General features: G+C 40.3%; 1 protein-coding gene and 1 long non-coding RNA gene across 2 annotated transcripts in view; one reads left to right on the top strand and one right to left on the bottom strand.

Annotated features, from left to right (window-relative positions):
• The first annotated feature begins 3,175 nt into the window (after positions 1–3,175).
• Positions 3,176–19,068, top strand: part of stard10 (StAR related lipid transfer domain containing 10) — a 31,015-nt gene continuing 15,122 nt past the window's right edge. Inside the window, exon 1 of the mRNA XM_015942333.3 lies at positions 3,176–3,981. Coding sequence (XP_015797819.1) covers positions 3,823–3,981 — 159 coding nt within the window. The 5' untranslated portion in view covers positions 3,176–3,822. The remainder of the gene's footprint in view (positions 3,982–19,068) is intronic.
• On the bottom strand, positions 11,727–12,422 carry LOC139062501 (uncharacterized). The gene is made up of 2 exons (XR_011516035.1): positions 12,017–12,422; positions 11,727–11,907 (listed from the first exon to the last, which is right to left on the bottom strand). It is a non-coding gene; the product is annotated as an uncharacterized lncRNA (long non-coding RNA).

Here is a 19,068-nt window from a genome sequence, read left to right as displayed (position 1 = left end):
AGCTAGTGGTAAAATGGATCGGTTTTTGTTGCCCAAATTTCCACGGGTTCAGTCAGAAACGAATGAATCTTTGGAAGGGATCTCAGACCCACAAAAACCTACGGATCTGGATGAAGAGAGTCAACCCTCAACCGCCGCAGCAGTCGAGGGTTTTGCCACTGGAAATGCTAACACTAACGTTAGCTAACCTTGCAACACTATAGATGGTTTTCTGTGTGGCTGTATGTGTTTATGATTTCATGGAAAAGTCAGCGATTGTTCATATGTTTATGATGTAAATTAATGCTTGTTTCAGGTGTTGTTGAGGTTTTGTGCACGCATGTGTATCTGCTAGTGTTGAAGGTGTTTTAGAGAACAATAGGTACGCATGACCACTTCCTTCATTGCACCCTCCATAAAAAGACTAGCTCCTTCATAGCACCTGCAGAAAAAAACTCCTGGAGCCGCCACTGCTAAGCTGTGATACTCTATTTAAATGTAAAATATCAACCCTGCTTGGTCTTTACATGTTTAATCAGAAGATCTAGTATTTTTGCTTTATCAGGGGATTGTACACACTTCATTTTGATTCAGAAAAGTCAGGTTTATAAAAGTAAGAATTTTTCCAACAATTAAAACATGAGTTAGCTAAGCACTTACTGTGATGGATGGAACCGCGCGTCTGGGACTCTTAGGAGTCTAAACAATATCAGCTTGTTTGCAGGAACTGTCACAGGTGCAAAAAGGTTTTGACGACGTGTCAAAATCTTTGATGGGTTAAAGAGGGTTTGCTTCAGATGGCCGGTCTGAAACTTTCTGTAGAACTGCAGAATCACCCAGGGTGATCCAGTTTTAAGGTTTTGATGTTATGATTTGCACAGCCAATCAAAGGCTGACAGGTTTGAGAAATGTTACCAAGAATCTCAGAACACGCCTTCTTTGATACCAGATGTTCTGTTCATGTTTATGTTTGTTCATTTAGCAGACTGGGTAAAAGACTATTTATGTGTCAGAGTTTAACGTAACCTTACTTGTTATGGTGTGAGTGCAAATGTTATGACCTTTGCCATATAAACATGCGGAACCACATTGCAGTCATTGTAGACATAACATTCATTTCACACTTCAATCATTGAGCACAGATTAATGAAGCATTTCATTATAATATAATTATTATAAGTAGCAATAAACAAGCATTTATTTAATGATTATCTAGATTATAAGTCGTAGAAGAAGTTCATGTTTAATTTAGGAAATCATTCTTGATTTAGCAACTGATCCAAGCTGGAGTGTTCCTTATGTGGAGGCAAGAAGAAAGATTGGACCTTGGGGGAGAGAAAGTTATTGTTGACATCTCATCATTTGTTGTCAGAGCTGCAGAGTCTCTGAGCTCCAGCTGGTATGAAGGCAGGCTCAATTAAAGGGAACACATGCAGTCTTGTGTCTCCTGTTTGACCAGATGTTGAATAGATGTTGAATGGTCAAACTGTACCTAAAACTGACAATTGCTGGATGTTACAATTGTGTCTTTTAAAGGCACACTTGGCAGTTTTGCTTGCTTTCAGCACCCGTGTCCATTTAATAGAACCAAAAGCAAAACTTGTCTCCTCGCAGTGCCTTTGTCTTTTTTAACACCTTAAAGTATCTTTCTGGAGTATTTCTCTTATCCGATGACACCATCTATTGGCTGACAAGCATATCACACAAATAGTCAGCCGATCCATTTTTTTTAGGTGGTGACTTCAAGTTTCTTGTTTCTGAATGTGCTTCTGTAGCCGACAAACAGAGCTAAAACACATTGTTTTACAAGTATCATTCTCATGTCATGTTGTGTTTTCATATATTTATGTTTTTAACATTTACTTGTCCGTGAAAAGTTCGTCAACTCTGCATCAGTCGAGGTAGATCCTTAAATTTGAAACACGTAGTCTAACACTACTGGATAGTACTGGTCGGCGTTCAGTTTTTTATTGCATGGAGCTCTGCGGGACAGGAGGCGTGCTTAGCAAAACAAACATACCAAAAAAGACGTAATGCTTACATTATATCATAAGATAATCACTTTTATGGATTTCTGAAAAATCATACATAATTTCTGAAAGGGGAAAACTCCGGGAAGCTACTTTAATCAAACACAGCTGAAATGTCTCCCCAGCCTTCATTAGTGTCTACAGGAGCGGTTCATCACTAAATTAAACAAATCAGCTGTGTTCATGATGTAAAACATGCAGGAAACATGCTGGAAGCAGACTGAAGCCAAGTATGTCAGCTCCATTTTTTCTTAGTCCAACAGACCGGACCGACACTCTGAAGTTACAAATGCAGTATTCTGGCCACAGAGGGCAGTGGGGATCTAAGTGACATTTCGTTAACCCTGTCATTTAAGCACATACTGGCTCAAGAAAATGATTTAAAAATATGAAAAAGTTGCATAGTATGGTTTTATTTCAAGAGAGGAATGGGATATTTCTCTTTAATATAGGTGTGTGCTGCTAGTTAGTGACCGTAACTGTTCTCCCTCTGGATTTGCCAATATCACCCCCCAGTTGGTCATCATGTCAGATGGCTTTTAAAGAGGAATTTTCCTCTCCACTATCACTACATGCTGGCTTAGTTAGAGGATTGCTAAATCCACTGACACAACCAGTCGTGGCTTGATGCAATCTGCTGGGTTTCCTTACATTGGAAACTTTTAACTAACTTGCATAATGAATTGAACTCAGTACACTAAATTCAACTTGGAATGTTGTCTTGTGAACTGGCGCTATATAAATAAAATGAATTGGATTGAAATTTACATAAAAAACCCAACAATTTATGTCTATGTAAAAACACAACTTCTAACATGTGTAATCCATCGAAATATGAACAATTAGTAAACTATGGATAACAGGTTATAAAGGATTTGGGACGCCATCCAGGGAAGGCCAGAAGTGAGGTATAAATTTGTACTGTTGTCAGAAGACAATCTGTGTTTGATGGGTAAAGAAAATCTGAATGTATTCCCAAGGTTTTGCTGTTTTTCCTAAATCGACAAATTATTTACTGTTTTATACTTTTATTCATTTATATGACGCATTTCGGATATTTTTGAAAAATTACACGTGTTGTTGCAGAGTTGGGTTTTTTTCCGAGGAGAACCTGAAGGCAGCACGGGGAGGTGTTCAATGTAGCCGTCACTGCGTCGCGCTTGTGTAGCCCGGGTTCTCCTCCTCCTCCTCCTTTTCTTACATGTCCTCCTCCTCCACCTGCTACAGCTGCAACGTAGAGATGGAGACCTTCCGCATATTATTACTGTAAGCTCACGGAAAACCACCTGGGAGAGGAGGAACGGGAGAAACCAGGGAGGGGGAAGCAAAGGAGGTGCTTTTACGGCTGAAGGGGAGGCAGAAAGGCTCTGACAGGCGGAAACACTGAAACATATGGTTAGTGTGCAGAGGCTGTGTGACTGAGGGCTGCTGAAGCGGACAGAAACTTGTTCAGTCAGCTGAGAGGTGCATTCCAACCTGAACATCTCATTTTTAACACTTGGTTGGCTTGCTATTTTGCGCTCACCTGTGTGATGCTTTTTTCACGCACACCTCTGTTTCATTAGTTGTGCGGGGTGGACTGCGGTCATTGGACGTGCTTGAACGCGCGCGCGCACACACACACACACACACACACACGCTCACAGCCCATCACAAGACAAGCTACAGTCCACAAAAGCTTCTCACAGGGAGAAAATCAAATTAGCCTGTTTATTCCATCAGAAGAAGCTTCTACTTTTTTTTATTCTCCGCTGACTGATAGTTCCACCGAGGTCCGGTCTTTGTTCTGATCTGCTCTCACGGTTACCGAGCCATGTCTGGAAACACGGTGACCATCCCGGACGACAGGGCGTTCGCCAGCTTCAAGGCGGAGTGTCTGTGTGAGGAGGGCTGGAGTTTGACCTGCAGCAAGGGGGGGATCACGGTGTGGACTCAAGGTCTGGAGGAAGGGAAACCCGTCCACAAAATCAAGGTAAGGCTCCTTTAACCAGACAAATTAGTTTTTAGAATATAATCATGCACATATAATGAAAAGTGCATTAATTAGTTCTTCATTTGTAGGCAAAGTTGCAGGAGAGATAAAACCCTCATGCATGGAGCTTTGCCTAATGACATTCTTTAACCACTGTTTTTACTGCATGGTCCTTTGCAAGTCCCTCTCCAACTCACTAAAATCTGACTTTCTGTGGGTAAAGCTGTAAATTGCCTCACTTTGATCACATGTATGGTCACTGTACAGAGCAACAGATAAGCATCCAAACACATCCTGTTTTGGTGTGGATTTAAGCTGAAAGACCCCCCCCCCCCCCCCCCCCAAAGGGATAGCTTTATTAAAAACACAATGGAACATTTAGTTTAATATCGGTTTACTTAGTCACTTTGCACATAGAGGAAGTAAAACTGAACAGACAATAGACATGACGATGATCAAGTTGATTGGTCACTGGAAAGGTAATAACAATAAAAGTTCTAAATTTAGGTTTGATTCAGGTTACCTTTTTCAAGTAGGCTTTTTAGACTTCCTTTTTAACAGGATTTTATAAATTAAGCTGCAGTATAGGGCTTCTGCAAAAACAACTGCAGATCTGTTACAGACAGTACATTCATGCCTCTGGCAAATGAGTTCACACAGTGCTGATTAAGCATATCAGTACTTTGCAGTACACCAGAGTGCAAAATATGGTGTCTCTAGTGTTATTCTTGCTCTACTGCACAAACAATGGAATATTTCTTTCAACTAGCAATCACTGGTTTGGCATAGAGGGAAGCAAACTGGACAAAACAGTCATTTTTTTAAACTAACAAAGTGTTAATGAAAAATGTGGCTAGAAAAAAAGCATTTTTAGATTCAGTGAAAGTCTACAGTTTTGTATGAATTTGTAAATCTTCATTTTTTAGTCGTTATCTTTTTATACCTTTTTTAAACCTATTAGTTTGACATTTTTATGCTTTGAATTACATCTGTTGGTTGAATCAGCAGTAAAACAACCAGATGGTTTTGTGGTCTTGCCTCATTTATTAACTCAGCAGCTATGGAGGTGCAATTAATCCAAGTTACATTTCAGTTGCATTGAAACAATATAAAAATTACTATGTCCCATTCCCTCTTTGCAAACACACTTTTACTGTGACATGCTGTTTGAATGATTCTGCTCCTTCTTAAGGCTAAACTCAAGCTCAGCTTGTGGTCATTAACCCTCTGGAGGCAGGCGTTGCAGATTTGCAACGTTAAAACCTACCTACCTGGTTACTCCACATACGTATTTCATGAGCTTTTTTAAACTCAGAATTACCCCTGAATGACTTAGTTGTTTGTCCTTTTATCAGAACTTATTTGGAGCCTGAGAGGGTTTAAAAAATCAACACAGTATGATTTGTGCCAGTTAATATGCCTCTGTTATTTACATTTTCACCACCACACACTCTGTCATAGAGTCCAGTGATATTTCCATATTGTTCTAATTCCAAGCATTCACACTTCTGAAAAAAACTTTTCTCATCACTCGCGTCCTGTTTAACTAGTGAGTCGCTGTCAAACGTGACACTGCTGCCCGTTTTGCCCACTAAACAGTTAGACTATGCCATTCACTGCCATGAATTGGTATCTGCAGTCCTAAAAGAATGACTTCTGGATGTTTAGGTCTTCACATTATTAGAAGACTTATGCCATTAAAATTTTGTGTTGTAATCCAAGTAAATAGCTCTGATTATATTAAATAAAAACATACATATATAGTAATATATCACACACACACACACACACACACACAACGCACGCACGCACGCACGCACGCATGCACGCACACACACACACACACACACACACACACACACACACACACACACACACACACACACACACACACACACACACACATATTTTATATAGACTTTCAGTGTGCCCCAGGGCAGCTGTGCACAACATGCTAATGTGTATGATTGGCTAGAGGTAGCTGCTAGTGCTAGCAGCTAGCTTGCGCTGTCCCTAAGCAGTTATTGCATATATTCTCACTCCTCTGCTTGATCAGGAAGCTTCCGAATAAATGTTTTGCTCTGAACTTTGTATATGGCTTTGTGGTTTTTAATTATTTGAGGTCGTTCGTTTTTCGGCAAGCCTTTTAACCATGGTTGCCAAGCAGAGTTGTGTTTGTTGTTTGTGTGGAGAGATGAACCAAACCCCGCCCACCCCCACGTAGTCAGGAAACAACTAGAGCAGGAGGGCCCAAAAAATGGGAGTGTAAGCCTGAGCAGTGGATGCAAATACAGTGGGTATGGAAAGTCCTAACCACTTCGCAAATACACTCACCTAAAGCATTATGCGGAACACCTGTTCAACTTCTCCTTAATGCAGTTATCTAATCAACCAATCACATGACAGTTGCTTCAATGCATTTGGGGTGTGGTCCTAGTCAAGACAATCTCCTGAACTCCAAAGTGAATGTCAGAATGGGAAAGAAAGGTGATTTAAGTAATTTTGAGCGTGGCATGGTTGTTGGTGCCAGACGGGCCGGTCTGAGTATTTCACAAACTGCTCAGTTACTGGGATTTACACCCACAACCATTTCTAGGGTTTAAGAAGAATGGTGAAAAGGCAAAAACTTCCAGTATGCGGTAGTCCTGTGGGCGAAAATGCCTTGTTGATGCTAGAGGTCAGAGGAGAATGGGCCAACTGATTCAAGCTGATAGAAGAGCAACTTTGACTGAAATAACCACTCGTTACAACAGAGGAATGCAGCAAAGCATTTGTGAAGCCACAACACACACAGCCTTGACGCGGGTGGGCTACAACAGCAGAAGACCCCACCGGGTACCACTCATCTCCACTAGAAATAGGAAAAAGAGGCCACAATTTGCACGAGCTCACCAAACTTGGACAGTTGAAGACTGGAAAAATGTTGCCTGGTCTGACGAGTCTCGATTTCTGTTGAGACATTCAAATGGTAGAGTCAGAATTTGGCGCAAACAGAATAAGAAAATGGATCCATCATGCCTTGTTACCACTGTGCAGGCCGGTGGTGGTGGTGTAATGGTGTGGTGGGTGTTTTCTTGGCACACTTTAGGTCCCTTAGTGCCAAATGGTCATCATTTAAATGCCACGGGCTATCTGAGCATTGTTTCTGACCATGTCCATCCCTTCATGACCACCATGTACCCATCTTCTGATGGATACTTCCAGCAGGATAATGCACCATGTCATAAAGCTCCAATCATTTCAAATTGGTTTCTTATGTGTGTGTGTGTGTGTGTGTGTGTGTGTGTGTGTGTGTGTGTGTGTGTGTGTGTATATATATATATATATACACACATATATATATGTATGATCCCCTTTGTATATATATATATAAAGGGGATCCTTTTTGGTGGCCTAACGATCGAGTCTCTGTTTTTGCAGATGATGTAGTCCTGCTGGCTTCAACAAAACGTGATAGCCGGTGTCAGTACAAGATCTGCTCGGGTGCAAGATCGGCTCGGGGTCTGTCGACTGCCGGTGACGTCAAAGTAGATGATTGGCTGAACATGAACCTTACGGAATTATGTAATCACGTTACATTGTTATCACGTTACGTTGTTATCACGTTACCTTGGTCCAGGTATATTTTTCTGTTGGAAAGATGGACAACTTTTACAAAGAAATCCATCATTACCTCTTTGTAAATACACTTTTAGCGTAGAGCTGCATGTATATTAGGGCTGAACGATTAACTGCATGTTCAATTAAATTGCGATGTGACAAAAGGAGATTTTCTAATCGCAAAGGCTGCAATTTGGCAGCGAGTGGTTAGCGCAATGCTAATATACATGCAAAAACCCATAGGAATGCTAATGCTAATATCACTGATTACATTCTTTCAAATTATGAATTAGAAACGTGCCAAATAATTACATTTGGAGTCTAATAGAAAGTAAAACTACCATCAATCAAATAAGTACAGACAGGTATTTTAGTAAAGCCAGAAAACTTTTAACTCCAGAGTTTTGGCTAGCAGCTATGAGCGTACCTGAACTACGCATGGACAAGACGTCAAAAACTCTAAACACAAAATACTTCAATAAACGGGACACACTTCTTTCCTGCAAATACAATTTCACAGGTGTTGCTCATACCTATGATCCTTCAAGGGATGTGCTCAAAGAGGAGTTCAACATTATGAATACAATATAGTGTTTTATTTTACAAATACCATTATAAACACAAACTTACGTCTTAAGAAACATTTTAATAACGAAACTGCTAAATTCTTTCCAACAGTATAGATGTGAAGTGTATTTTGTCCGAGTGGGTTTGCCGTACTTTGACGTCATCGACAGTCGAAGGACCCTGAGCCGATCTTGCACCCGAGCAGATCCTGTACCGACACCGGCTCTCATTGAAGAAGTTCACAGCCGAGTGTGAAGCAGCTGGGATGAGAATCAGCTCTTATAAATCTGAGACCACGATCTTGAGTTGGAAAAGGGTAGAATGCCTTCTCCAGGTCAGGGATGAGGATCTTGCCCCAAGTGGAGGAGTTTCAGTATCTCTGGGTTTTGTTCACGAGTGAGGGAAAGCTGGAGAGTAAGATCGACAGGCGGACTGGTGCTGCGTCTGAAGTGATGCGGGCATTGTACCGATCTGTCTTGGTGAAGAGAGCTGCGCCAGAAGGCAAAGCTCTAGATTTACCAGTCAACACGTTCCTTGCTCACAAGCTTTGGGTAGTGACCAAAAGAATGAGATTGTGGATACAACCAGCGAAAATTATTTTTTGCCGCAGAATGTCTGGGCTCTCCTTTAGAGATAGGGTGAGACGCTCAATCATCCGGGAGGGGCTCGGAGTAGACCTGCTGCTCCTCCACATTGAGAGGAGCCAGTTGAAACAAATAAACAATAATAACTCTAAAATCAGACATTGTATTTCAGCAATAGCTTACACAGTATTCCAGTAATAACCTGTTCAATGTACCAAATGACATTTAACCTGACTATCTGAGCCACAGGAGCCACCTTCAATGTCAGTCAGATACACAAGTCAAGATGGTTCACAGTAACTCAAACCCTTTTATCACAGCTTCACACACATATATACATCCCCTCCAGCTCAACATTGAAACTGAGCCTGTCATATTTTAATGTCTTGGTGAATATGTGAGCGCAACATGAAAGTACTTTCAAAAAGCCACTAGAGCAGCTTTTCTTCAACGAGCTTTGAAGAGCTCCACGCTTGTTCCTACGACATCCAAACCACCAAGCTTTTTGAATCAATAACTTAAGTGTAAGGCATTGTGTTGACTCCAGTGATTCATCTTTTTATGAACACGAATGTAATATTCAGCAGAATACACTTGGAGCTGACAAACATTAGTCTCTATGAAGGAGCCGGTTTCTACAGAAGTGTGCCGGTTTGGAATTAGAAGTGCAGCTTTGAAAAGAGACTTCTCTGCTTTCTTTCATTACAGACGAGAAAAAAATACAGCAGTTCCTTTTCACTTTGATATTTATTTTGCTCTGTGCACCACTTAAAATTTATGAGGCTGGAAGAAGGTTTCTTTTGGAAAAATATGTAATGCAACATTAACAGCAGTGTAAATGGTGAAGTAACAAAATTTGCATGAACCACTGTGAAACTTAATGGTGCAATATGTAAGAGTGAAGTAAGAATGACATTCTATGGTCAAATTTGGGTACTTCAGTTCATTTTCATACATGGAATTAACTTTTTCACTCCTGTTGCAACAGTAAAGGATCAGACTGTTGCCAGTAAGTTGATAAGTAGATAAATACATATGTTACAAGTCTTGGGTATTTTACAGTATGGAGCACTTACTACTAGGAATGTAACAGTTCACGGGGGCGGGCGTTGAACCGTTTTGGTTCAGACTGTTCGGTTTGGTCCGTTTGCGAACCGTTTTGGTTTATTTTTTCTGTAAAATAATGAATTTTTATTTGCATGCAGTGTATAAAAGTTTGTAGGCGAGTTTCCTCACAGACACGGTATTGAGTGACACATGATGGCTGCACACGCCCGATCTCCATTTAAAAAATGTGATCTGCAAATTCTGATCAACGCCTTTCAGAGCAGATCAAACCAGCTGGCTGTCGCTGCTTCTGTGGCGCCTGTAGAGACGCTGAACGGAGCGCCTCGTCGCCCCTCCCTCCCTTCTCTCACACTGTGCAGGCATACAGTGGCAAAAATGTAGACAAACACGTCTTCTGAACTTTTCCCCTTTGTTGATGTAAAGTTTTCATCCTACAATGAGAAATATGGCGTAGAGAAAGGTCGTTATTTAATACGAGTTTTAAAGAAGGAACTCTGGGTGGCGTGAGGTGAGTTTTTAAGGCTCGCTGCAGAAATAAAAACATGGAGCATTGACAGTCAAACACTACACTTGTCTGTATGAGCATGACACTCATAGCTGCGCAAATAACCTGTGAAATAATTAAAGACATCATGCTAGATCAGCAGCCTGTGATGACACCTGGTTCTGCTCTCTATAGGAGTCGCTTCAGATATTAAATACCTAAATAAATATGATAATATACCGAAAATTAATCGAACTGAGCCCTTTAAACACTGAACCGAACCGAATACAATTTTAGCGTACCGTTAAACCCCTACTTACTACACTTATTACGCTTCCAGCATTAGAAGGAGTACAATTGTTGGCCATCTCGCTGTTATGGTTCTGTACGTCTCATTAAAGGGCAGGTCAAGCATGCCTCAGAGTCCTCCTCCACCCACGTATCAATTTAAAAAACTGCAACATTAGTAGGCGTTGCCTGGCGGACCGAGAGGGCGGAGCCGCGGCAGTGACAAAGACGATGGGTAACGAGATGAAGCTAGCTTTTTTATCACTCAGAGCAGTTATTAGAAGTGGAGGACGTTTCTCCCCCTCCTTACCCAGACACTCGAGAAGAAAGGGACCAAGTCGATTTGGAGGAGACAAGCGGACCTGAGCCTTATTGTTTTGAGCTTGTGAGTTGCCTGAAACTACCAGAACCAACCCAACAGAACCAGCTCTGAATGGTAAGTAGCCGTTAGCCATAGCATCAGATTAGCTACAGGGTTTGGCTCCACGGCCCTAGAGAGCTAGTATTCAGCATGTTTTAGAGATTTATCTGCTTCAACACACCTGGTTTTAATCAGCAACAAATAGCTGAGCTGCTTAACAGCTAATCTAACCTGTTAAAGCAGGAAAACCACTGAAACGTGCTGGATAGCAGCTCTCCAGGAGCCCTGGGCTTAAGTTACAGTCTGCTGCAGAGAAAGTTATGAAAATACCCCATGAGAAAATTATTCTGTAATGTGTTCATTTATGTTACACAATCCCAAACAGCCCACTAAAACTGCTCTGATTTCATTATTTATTTACTGATACCAGCTGCTCTCTTGGTTGTAGGTGATCCTCTGGTGTCTGCAGCTGGTCTCCTCTGGTGGTGTGGTCAGGATCAGGAGCTTCCAGACGAATGTGCCTTTCAATGACTCTTTCCTCCTCTAAACAGTTATTTGTTATGTTAATTAAATAAATCTCAATTTATATATTTCCTGTTTTTGTTCATGTCCATAAATACTTAAACATGCTTGAAATTAAAACGAGCTTTTAACAGTGAGGTGCTAGTTTAATTCATCACAATAGAGCTAGTTAAACACGCAACAATGTGATAATTCAATTAATATAATTCATAAATATCCATTAAAATATAAAAACTGGAATCAAAGTGAGATATTTGGCAGCAGAAAAAACTTGTCAAACACAATATTTATTATAATAATTGTAGGCAGACAGGAGACAGAGCTGATGGAGGTTCTCAGTCATCGAAGGATGGCTGAAGGCTTTCCAGGAACAGGAGATGTGGTGTTGTCTCTTCTCTCTCTATTCTGCTAGATGAGCTGATAGGTTACAGGTGTGTGCGGACATCCTCATGCTGTCATAACCAGATGACAGGAGTTATCAGGTGATCAGCCAGGCTAATGATGAGATGCAGAAAGAAAACAAATCCAGGACAGTGTACAATAATATGTGGTGTTGCTCACCTTATGTGCTCTTATAGAGTATTAACGTGTGCCTGCCTCATGGTGTAGAGTCCATATTTTGCTGAGTGTCCTGCAATAATGCAGGTTATTAGTTAATTTACTTTTAATAGCAAAAACCAAAATATTTAATGAAAGTTATTTACCAGGTGAATCAGTTCACACTTCACCACCAAGTGTCACAGGGCCAGAATCAGTAGCCTCCTTCATGATGTCATGATGTAATCACATACTTATTTAATTGTTAATATCTTAAAAATTCTGAAATGTTTTAATTTTTTTTTACCTTGAACAGTTCACTGAGCTTGCACTGTCATTGAGGTGGAAGCTGGAATCAACAGCAGACACCTCACATCTTGGTTTTTTCAGGGGTGTGGACGCTGCTCTGGGACTTTCTGGAAGATGAATTTCCGTCATGGTCTCTGTGTCACAAGACACACTGCGGCTGGGAGCTCTAAACTGGGTGGCTATGTAAAAAACAAAGAAACAGCACATTTATAAATGTTTAAAAGAGCATAAAGTCACGTGTAACAATAATCTGTAAAACAAACTAAAACTAGAAGGTGATAATAAAATGTTTACATAGACAATTGTTAAAAATAATTCACCGCCTTCTGCGCCGGTAAGGCTTCAGGCCAGCCTGGACAAGTGCATTCTTGCAGACTATTAAATCAGTCTGACAGCCAATGTCTTGGGTAGATTTAGCCTGAAAAAAAAATAGAAGCACATTGTTGTTGGAGTTTATAAAGTCATAGATAATATACAAAAGAAACTGTCAGATATAGGTGCTTTATAACATTCCTAGTGTGTGATCGTTATTATAACGTAAAAGTCAGTCACATATGATGTGAAGAGAGCCTGAAATGCGACCTCCTGAACAGAATTCCTCACAGAACCGGGTCACGCTGTAATGCTGTCTGTCAACTAGTGCTGCGTTAGTTAGAGTCACTGTTAGCAGAATTACCGACTGACACAAAAACAACCCGAATTTTCTCCGAGCCTGAGAGTAATAGTCATGTGGACCATTTCGTCGGCCAGGGCTTCGAGATATGTTCCGATTCGCCGCTGATTCTAACCTTACATCCCGTTCCACATTTTGTGAACTTGACAAATCAGCCCGAAGGCAGTGCAGGCTGATATTAGCTAAATGAAATGAACCACGTCTCTCAAGCTTTGCATTTAGGTAGGGAATTGTCTTTAGAAGATGTTAAAATTTTTATTTAGCTTACTCACCTCAGACTGGATCCTGCTATGGTGGGGGAGCAGAGTCGGTGGGCTGCATCTAAATTGCGGAAGAGCCACGGTGGGCACAGCCTCCCTCTTCAAATGGAGACGTGCAGAATAACACTGTTCAAACTCCATCATGTTGGCGAAGAAATCGCGGGTAAAATGCTGATTGCAAACTACAGCACCAGGCGGGAGCTGACTGTTTTCCAGTACACCTATTGCGCGCAACCACTGGCGCCTAATTCCTAAGTCCAGCGGAAAGGAGTGCAACCCCACAGAGCAACCGAACCCACTACACTACACCTTCTCACCATACTAACACGATATGGAACACTAAACCCGAACTACTTTCCTAATAACACTAACAGCCAAACACTAACTAAACTACAATATCTAACAGCCAAGCTAACACTAAATAAGTATGTATAACACTAAAAGCTATGCTAAAGATTAGGATACGCTAATGCTATATGATAATGCTGAACTACCGCTAACCATCCTACACTCGCTTGCAAATCCAACTCCCAACTCGTCACAAGGCATGGCCGAGACTCTCGATGCTTTTATAACTTTGACACAGAGCTGCTACGTAGTACTCTACTGGTTTACGTAGTTGCGTTCTCTTTAGCCATTGGCTAAAGTGTATTCAAACAAACTCAAACTCTATGTTTTAAGCTGAAGGTGGCGCTATACTGTGGTATTCAGGCAGAGTTTTTAATTTTTAAAGAAAATGCACCAAAATGCTAAAACAATGAATACACACATTTAAAACACTATTAGACACTCATTTATACAGTTCATCAGCAAAAAAAAAGTTATTTTAGCGTTACTTGCTCTTTAAAGGAAGTAAAATGTCTTGATTGACTCATTATTCACTTCACTCATACATTTTACTGTCAAATCGAGTTTATGGTAATTAAAAATGTACTGTAGCTTGAGATATTGTGAAAGCCCACTAATTGCTTCTAATTCACTGTTTGCACTGTTGCCACAGTTACGTTGAAACAGTAGTTTGATTACTGACTACTGATTACAACGTTCAAAAGTAACTAAGTAACTTAATTGATTACTGCATGTCAAAAGTAACTAAGTTAGAAGTTACTTTATAAGTTACTTTCAAAAGCTTCTGCCAACTATACATTAAAATCAGCAAAGTGATGCTGATGCAATGCGTTTGGAAGAATGCTAACAACTTATAAGCTGATCATTTTGGTTGGTGTTCATTTTGCACCGTGAGTAATGGTTCCATTCTAAGGAATGGCATCCCAGTGCTGTTCACCTTTTATCAGTGTGTCTAACAATAATCATGGTTGCCAGTGTGTATGATCATGTTGGATGCTAGCTGTTAGCATTCTTGCCAATGTGTTGCATAGCAAAGCTGGTTGCTGATTTTTATGTTGAGGTAATGTGCACAATAAGTAGTTAATCCTGTAGCTGGTTTTCAGATCTTAACTAAACATAAAAATGAATACGCAAAATTAATAATCAGTAACGCATAATGTCTTGGAAAAGTAACTTTAATTTGATTACTGATATGGAAATAGTTATGTGTTAGATTAGTCAATACTTGGAAAAGTGGTCATTTTAGAATAATGCTCTACTAAATAACGTGTTACTGGCATCACTGGCCGTTAGCATTATGGGCTCAACAGTAGCCTCTAGCTTGCTTCATTTAATATTAAAGTAAAACAAAAAGATGCTGTGGCTTCTTAGGGGTACAAGAAGCAACTTCTGGTCACTCCTGATTACTGGCATCAGTTCTTTAAACAACTCTAGAGCATTTTGTCTGACGGTAATGCAGTATTAGTTCGGCGCAGACTCGACAATTCTCACAGATTGTAGACTGTGACTACGACCCTCCTTAGCTTTTATGAAAGGAGAAAAACTGACTACCCCATAGCCAGCTGAGAATGTAATCTGTTTCTATGTAACTTTCCTTCTAACACGATTGAGACATTAGATTGTTCTGTGATTATTTCACTGTAGATTTCTTACATAGTGCTCCTAGAACAAGTCACCCCCAAATCAACTTTTTTTTTCCTGATAAACTTTATAAATACATGCCTAATCGTGCTGCAGGCACGTGTAGTCAATAGTTTTGCAATTTAGTGCATTTTAGTTAAAATTTAAATTTTCTGCCTAAAACTGTCAATGTTGTGCCGTTGTCAGGGAAAAACTCTCCACTGCATTTGAATTTAAATCTGCCATCGCTGCTGCCTATCTCCAGCGGTCAATGGGCAATCAGGCAGGGTACACACAGGACAGAAAAACAGTCCATCACAGGGCAACACAGAGACACACAGGACAAACAATCATGCACACACACACACTCACACCTAAGGACAATTTAGACAGACCAATTAACCTAACAGTCACGGTTTTGGACTGTGGGAGGTAGCCAGAGAACCCGAATAGAACCCACGTATGCTCAGGGAGAACATGCAAACTCCATGCAGAAAGATCCCAGGTCGGGAAGCGAACCTAGGACCTTCTCGCTGCAAGGCAACAGCTCTAACCACTGCGCAGCCCATATAGAACTATATAATGAACAAATTTAGCCATCTAGTTAAATTGCTGCTATTGCATAGGTTTATAAAGCTTTCTTTGGGGTAGATGAAGAAGTGAGATAACTATAATTGTAGGGCTGTCTTCTATAGACTTTGATGATACTGTATCTATGTTGTGAGACCTTATTATACATGATGTAAAATGGATGGTTAGATTGAGCATAAATGACATAAAACTCTTAATTCGTGGGTGGAGTAAATGGACATAAAGCTCTCAGGAAATGTTTAGGATCAGTCAAATAATAAGAGATCAGGTTACACTCAGTTCTCTGTCTTCACCATACGGTGTTGGTAGGTGGATCGTTTCCCACAGCTGATGATGGTAATTTGATCTTTGTCCAATTTGGTTGGACCAGTAAGTGAACTGAGGGTTTAGACATGGTAGCAGTCTCCTCTTCCTGCTGGAGTATCCGGGTCTGAAGAGCGTGAGAGAGCAGCCAGATGTTTACTCAGTCAAATATAACAGTGTTTGCATACATGGGCGTTTGTCTGTGTGCTTAGGGGTTTGAGCTTTACAAGGACTCCCCCACCTCCCCATATGTACAGGTCAGTGTCTTTTTTGTGTTTTTACCTGTGAGCTGGATTCTTTGTGTAGTTTATGAGTGACCTCAGTAGGCTTTTACATATAGAACATGTGTTTCCTCCCAAAAGATGCAATTAACAAAAAAGCTACACAAAAAACTCACTGGTTTACTCATATCTTAACTGCAATTTTATCTTTATGTAAATATGACCATAACAAGAGCTGAATGTTTGCATTGTGTCTCACACTTCAGTCACTCTAGTGGTGACGATAATAGTAGAATGTGAGTCAGTTTGGTAATGTGTGTGTGTGTGTGTGTGTGTGCGTGTGTTGGATTGAAAGGTTGGCAATCAGTGGTGCTGCAGATATGACTCGTCTATTTATACACAGAATTTAAGGGTGCATTATTTCTGATGTACTTTGAATGCGTAATGAGTGTTGTGAGGTTTTTGGGACATAACCTCTCAGCCATCTTGTGATTCGGTCTTTGCATACAGAAAAATATCTATTCACACGAGAACAAAGGCTGACTGCATCATTGCCATTAGTGTACACATTATTCATGTTCCTCATCACTATAACTACTGGAACTACAATTAATTAATGACAACTTTTATGTCAAGGCATGTCACTACTCATCAATATGCAGCAGTATAGGAGTCTAGTGTGTGTGTGTGTGTGTGTGTGTGTGTGTGTGTGTGTGTGTGTGTGTGTGTGAGAGAGAGAGAGAGAGAGAGAGAGAGAGAGAGAGAGAGAGAGAGAGAGAGAGAGAGAGAGAGAGAGAGAGAGAGAGAGAGAGAGAGAGAGAGAGAAATACACATTGGCTGCATGCAATCGTTTACAAAGATATTGTAGTCTATTTCTTAAATCAGTATAACCATTCTATACATAGTTCAGTGCATGTTTAAATTCCAACCAAAAGCCGTATTTGCACAAAAGTAAAAGATATTAAATCGTAAGTATATTTTAAAATAAGACAAGCAACCTCAACAGAAACAAACATGAGGAAATTATAGTTTTATTTTGCAGAGTTAGATATTGGGAAAAAATAAACATCCCATACCTATCACACCATAAAGGTGCATTATGAAGAAATGAAGTAAAAATGACAGCCTGTAGTGAAACTGGGTTACTGCAACCACTTTAAGCAACTCTGGAGCTTTATGCCATCTGTCATTGATTGATCAACAGAAAACATACAGCTGCGGACAAGTAAGCAGGCAGATATCCTAACTTGTTCATTGTTCATTTTGCATGCAAAAGCAACAAAAACACAACACTGCACCAGTTATATCACCAAAATACACATTTTATATTTTGCATAATCTTTTGTTGATGGAGCCATACACATGAATAAGTAGACGCCCCATTGGGCGCTGGAGAGCGTAACAGCATCGCCGCCATATTGGATTGGTCTCCTCACTCTCCAAAGTCAATGCAGAGTGGGCAACTATGCCCGTTTTTGTGCCGGCGAGCAATTGTAAACAGATCACGTGGGATTACTTTTGGCTTTTCTAGCCTACATGATGGGATTTTATGTTTAAATTTATTTTGTGTAATTATATTTATATTTTAATTATCATGCCACCATGTGTCTGATTTTTTGAAAAAGCTTGATAAAATGTTTTTTTTTTTTTTTGGCTGGGTAAGCACCTTCCTCAGTAGAATTGAATGCAGTGTGGGTGAATGGAGACCCATCAAAGATGGTGGCTGACCACTACTGCAGCTACAATAGGCAGTGCCAGTCCACGGGGCGTCTACGTAGATATGTCTGTGGATGCAGCTGACGGTACCCAGGCTTGTTGTTGCAAAGCTCACACGCCTCCTTGAAACCATTAATTCTCTTTTAGAAAAAATAGTTAGAAAAACCTATTTAGGACTTTGTTTCTTCAGCCTCTAAATCCTTCTGAACTCTATTTCACCCACTCCCTTCCTCTCTCATCATCCCCAGGCTTCAGTTGTTGAGTTTACTGAATTAGTATATAATAGAGTTACACACGCCTACTTCTCTGGGTGTACGTCTTCATTCTCAGATGAATGTCTCTTGACCCTACGGTTCTCTCTCACCTTTTCATTTACTAAGCCCTCCTCCTCCTGCTGCTTCGGTCTGCCTGTGGAAACAACACATCTATTGTTCCCATTGGTCTGCACCAGCAAGCACCATCATTAGCTCACACACGCACAGTCGCTTATCAAATCTGAGATGTTATAGGTACTGGTTAAGGTATCATGTTAAAGAACTATTATATCAACATGCTTCTCGAGTAAATAAAGAGGCTTTGGGAATGTTCATAATTAAAAATGAATCCACCTTCTTCACATATACACTAATGTAGTGTATAGATAGTCATTTCTGACTAATAATAAGTGTTATAATCTGTTTTTACTACATAGCTTAAGTTTAGATGAAGATGGTCATTTCTGGCTCCCTGGTTTATTTCTTAAAGTCACAGTAAAAAAACGTCTTTTTAGATCTTCTGATTTCTTAAGGTAGTAAATAACAACAAGTCGTAGACGTGTGTCAAAGTTCTCATTCAGAAATTCATGATTATTTTGCAGTTTAAAGGAGTCTTATTTCCTGATATTTGGACATCTTGCCTCTGATTGGCTAACAGTGATGCGACTACTACTGACTCCATTTGCTTTGTAACGTTAATGTTTTATTTCCACAAAAAACACAAGCCTGAAGAATTTCTGCCATGCTGTGAGCTGCTACTGCTAACGGTTAGCTTCTACTA

This window comes from Nothobranchius furzeri, chromosome 13 (assembly GCF_043380555.1).
Source record: "Nothobranchius furzeri strain GRZ-AD chromosome 13, NfurGRZ-RIMD1, whole genome shotgun sequence".
Lineage (NCBI taxonomy): Eukaryota > Metazoa > Chordata > Actinopteri > Cyprinodontiformes > Nothobranchiidae > Nothobranchius > Nothobranchius furzeri.
This window is presented reverse-complemented; position numbering and strand designations above follow the sequence as displayed.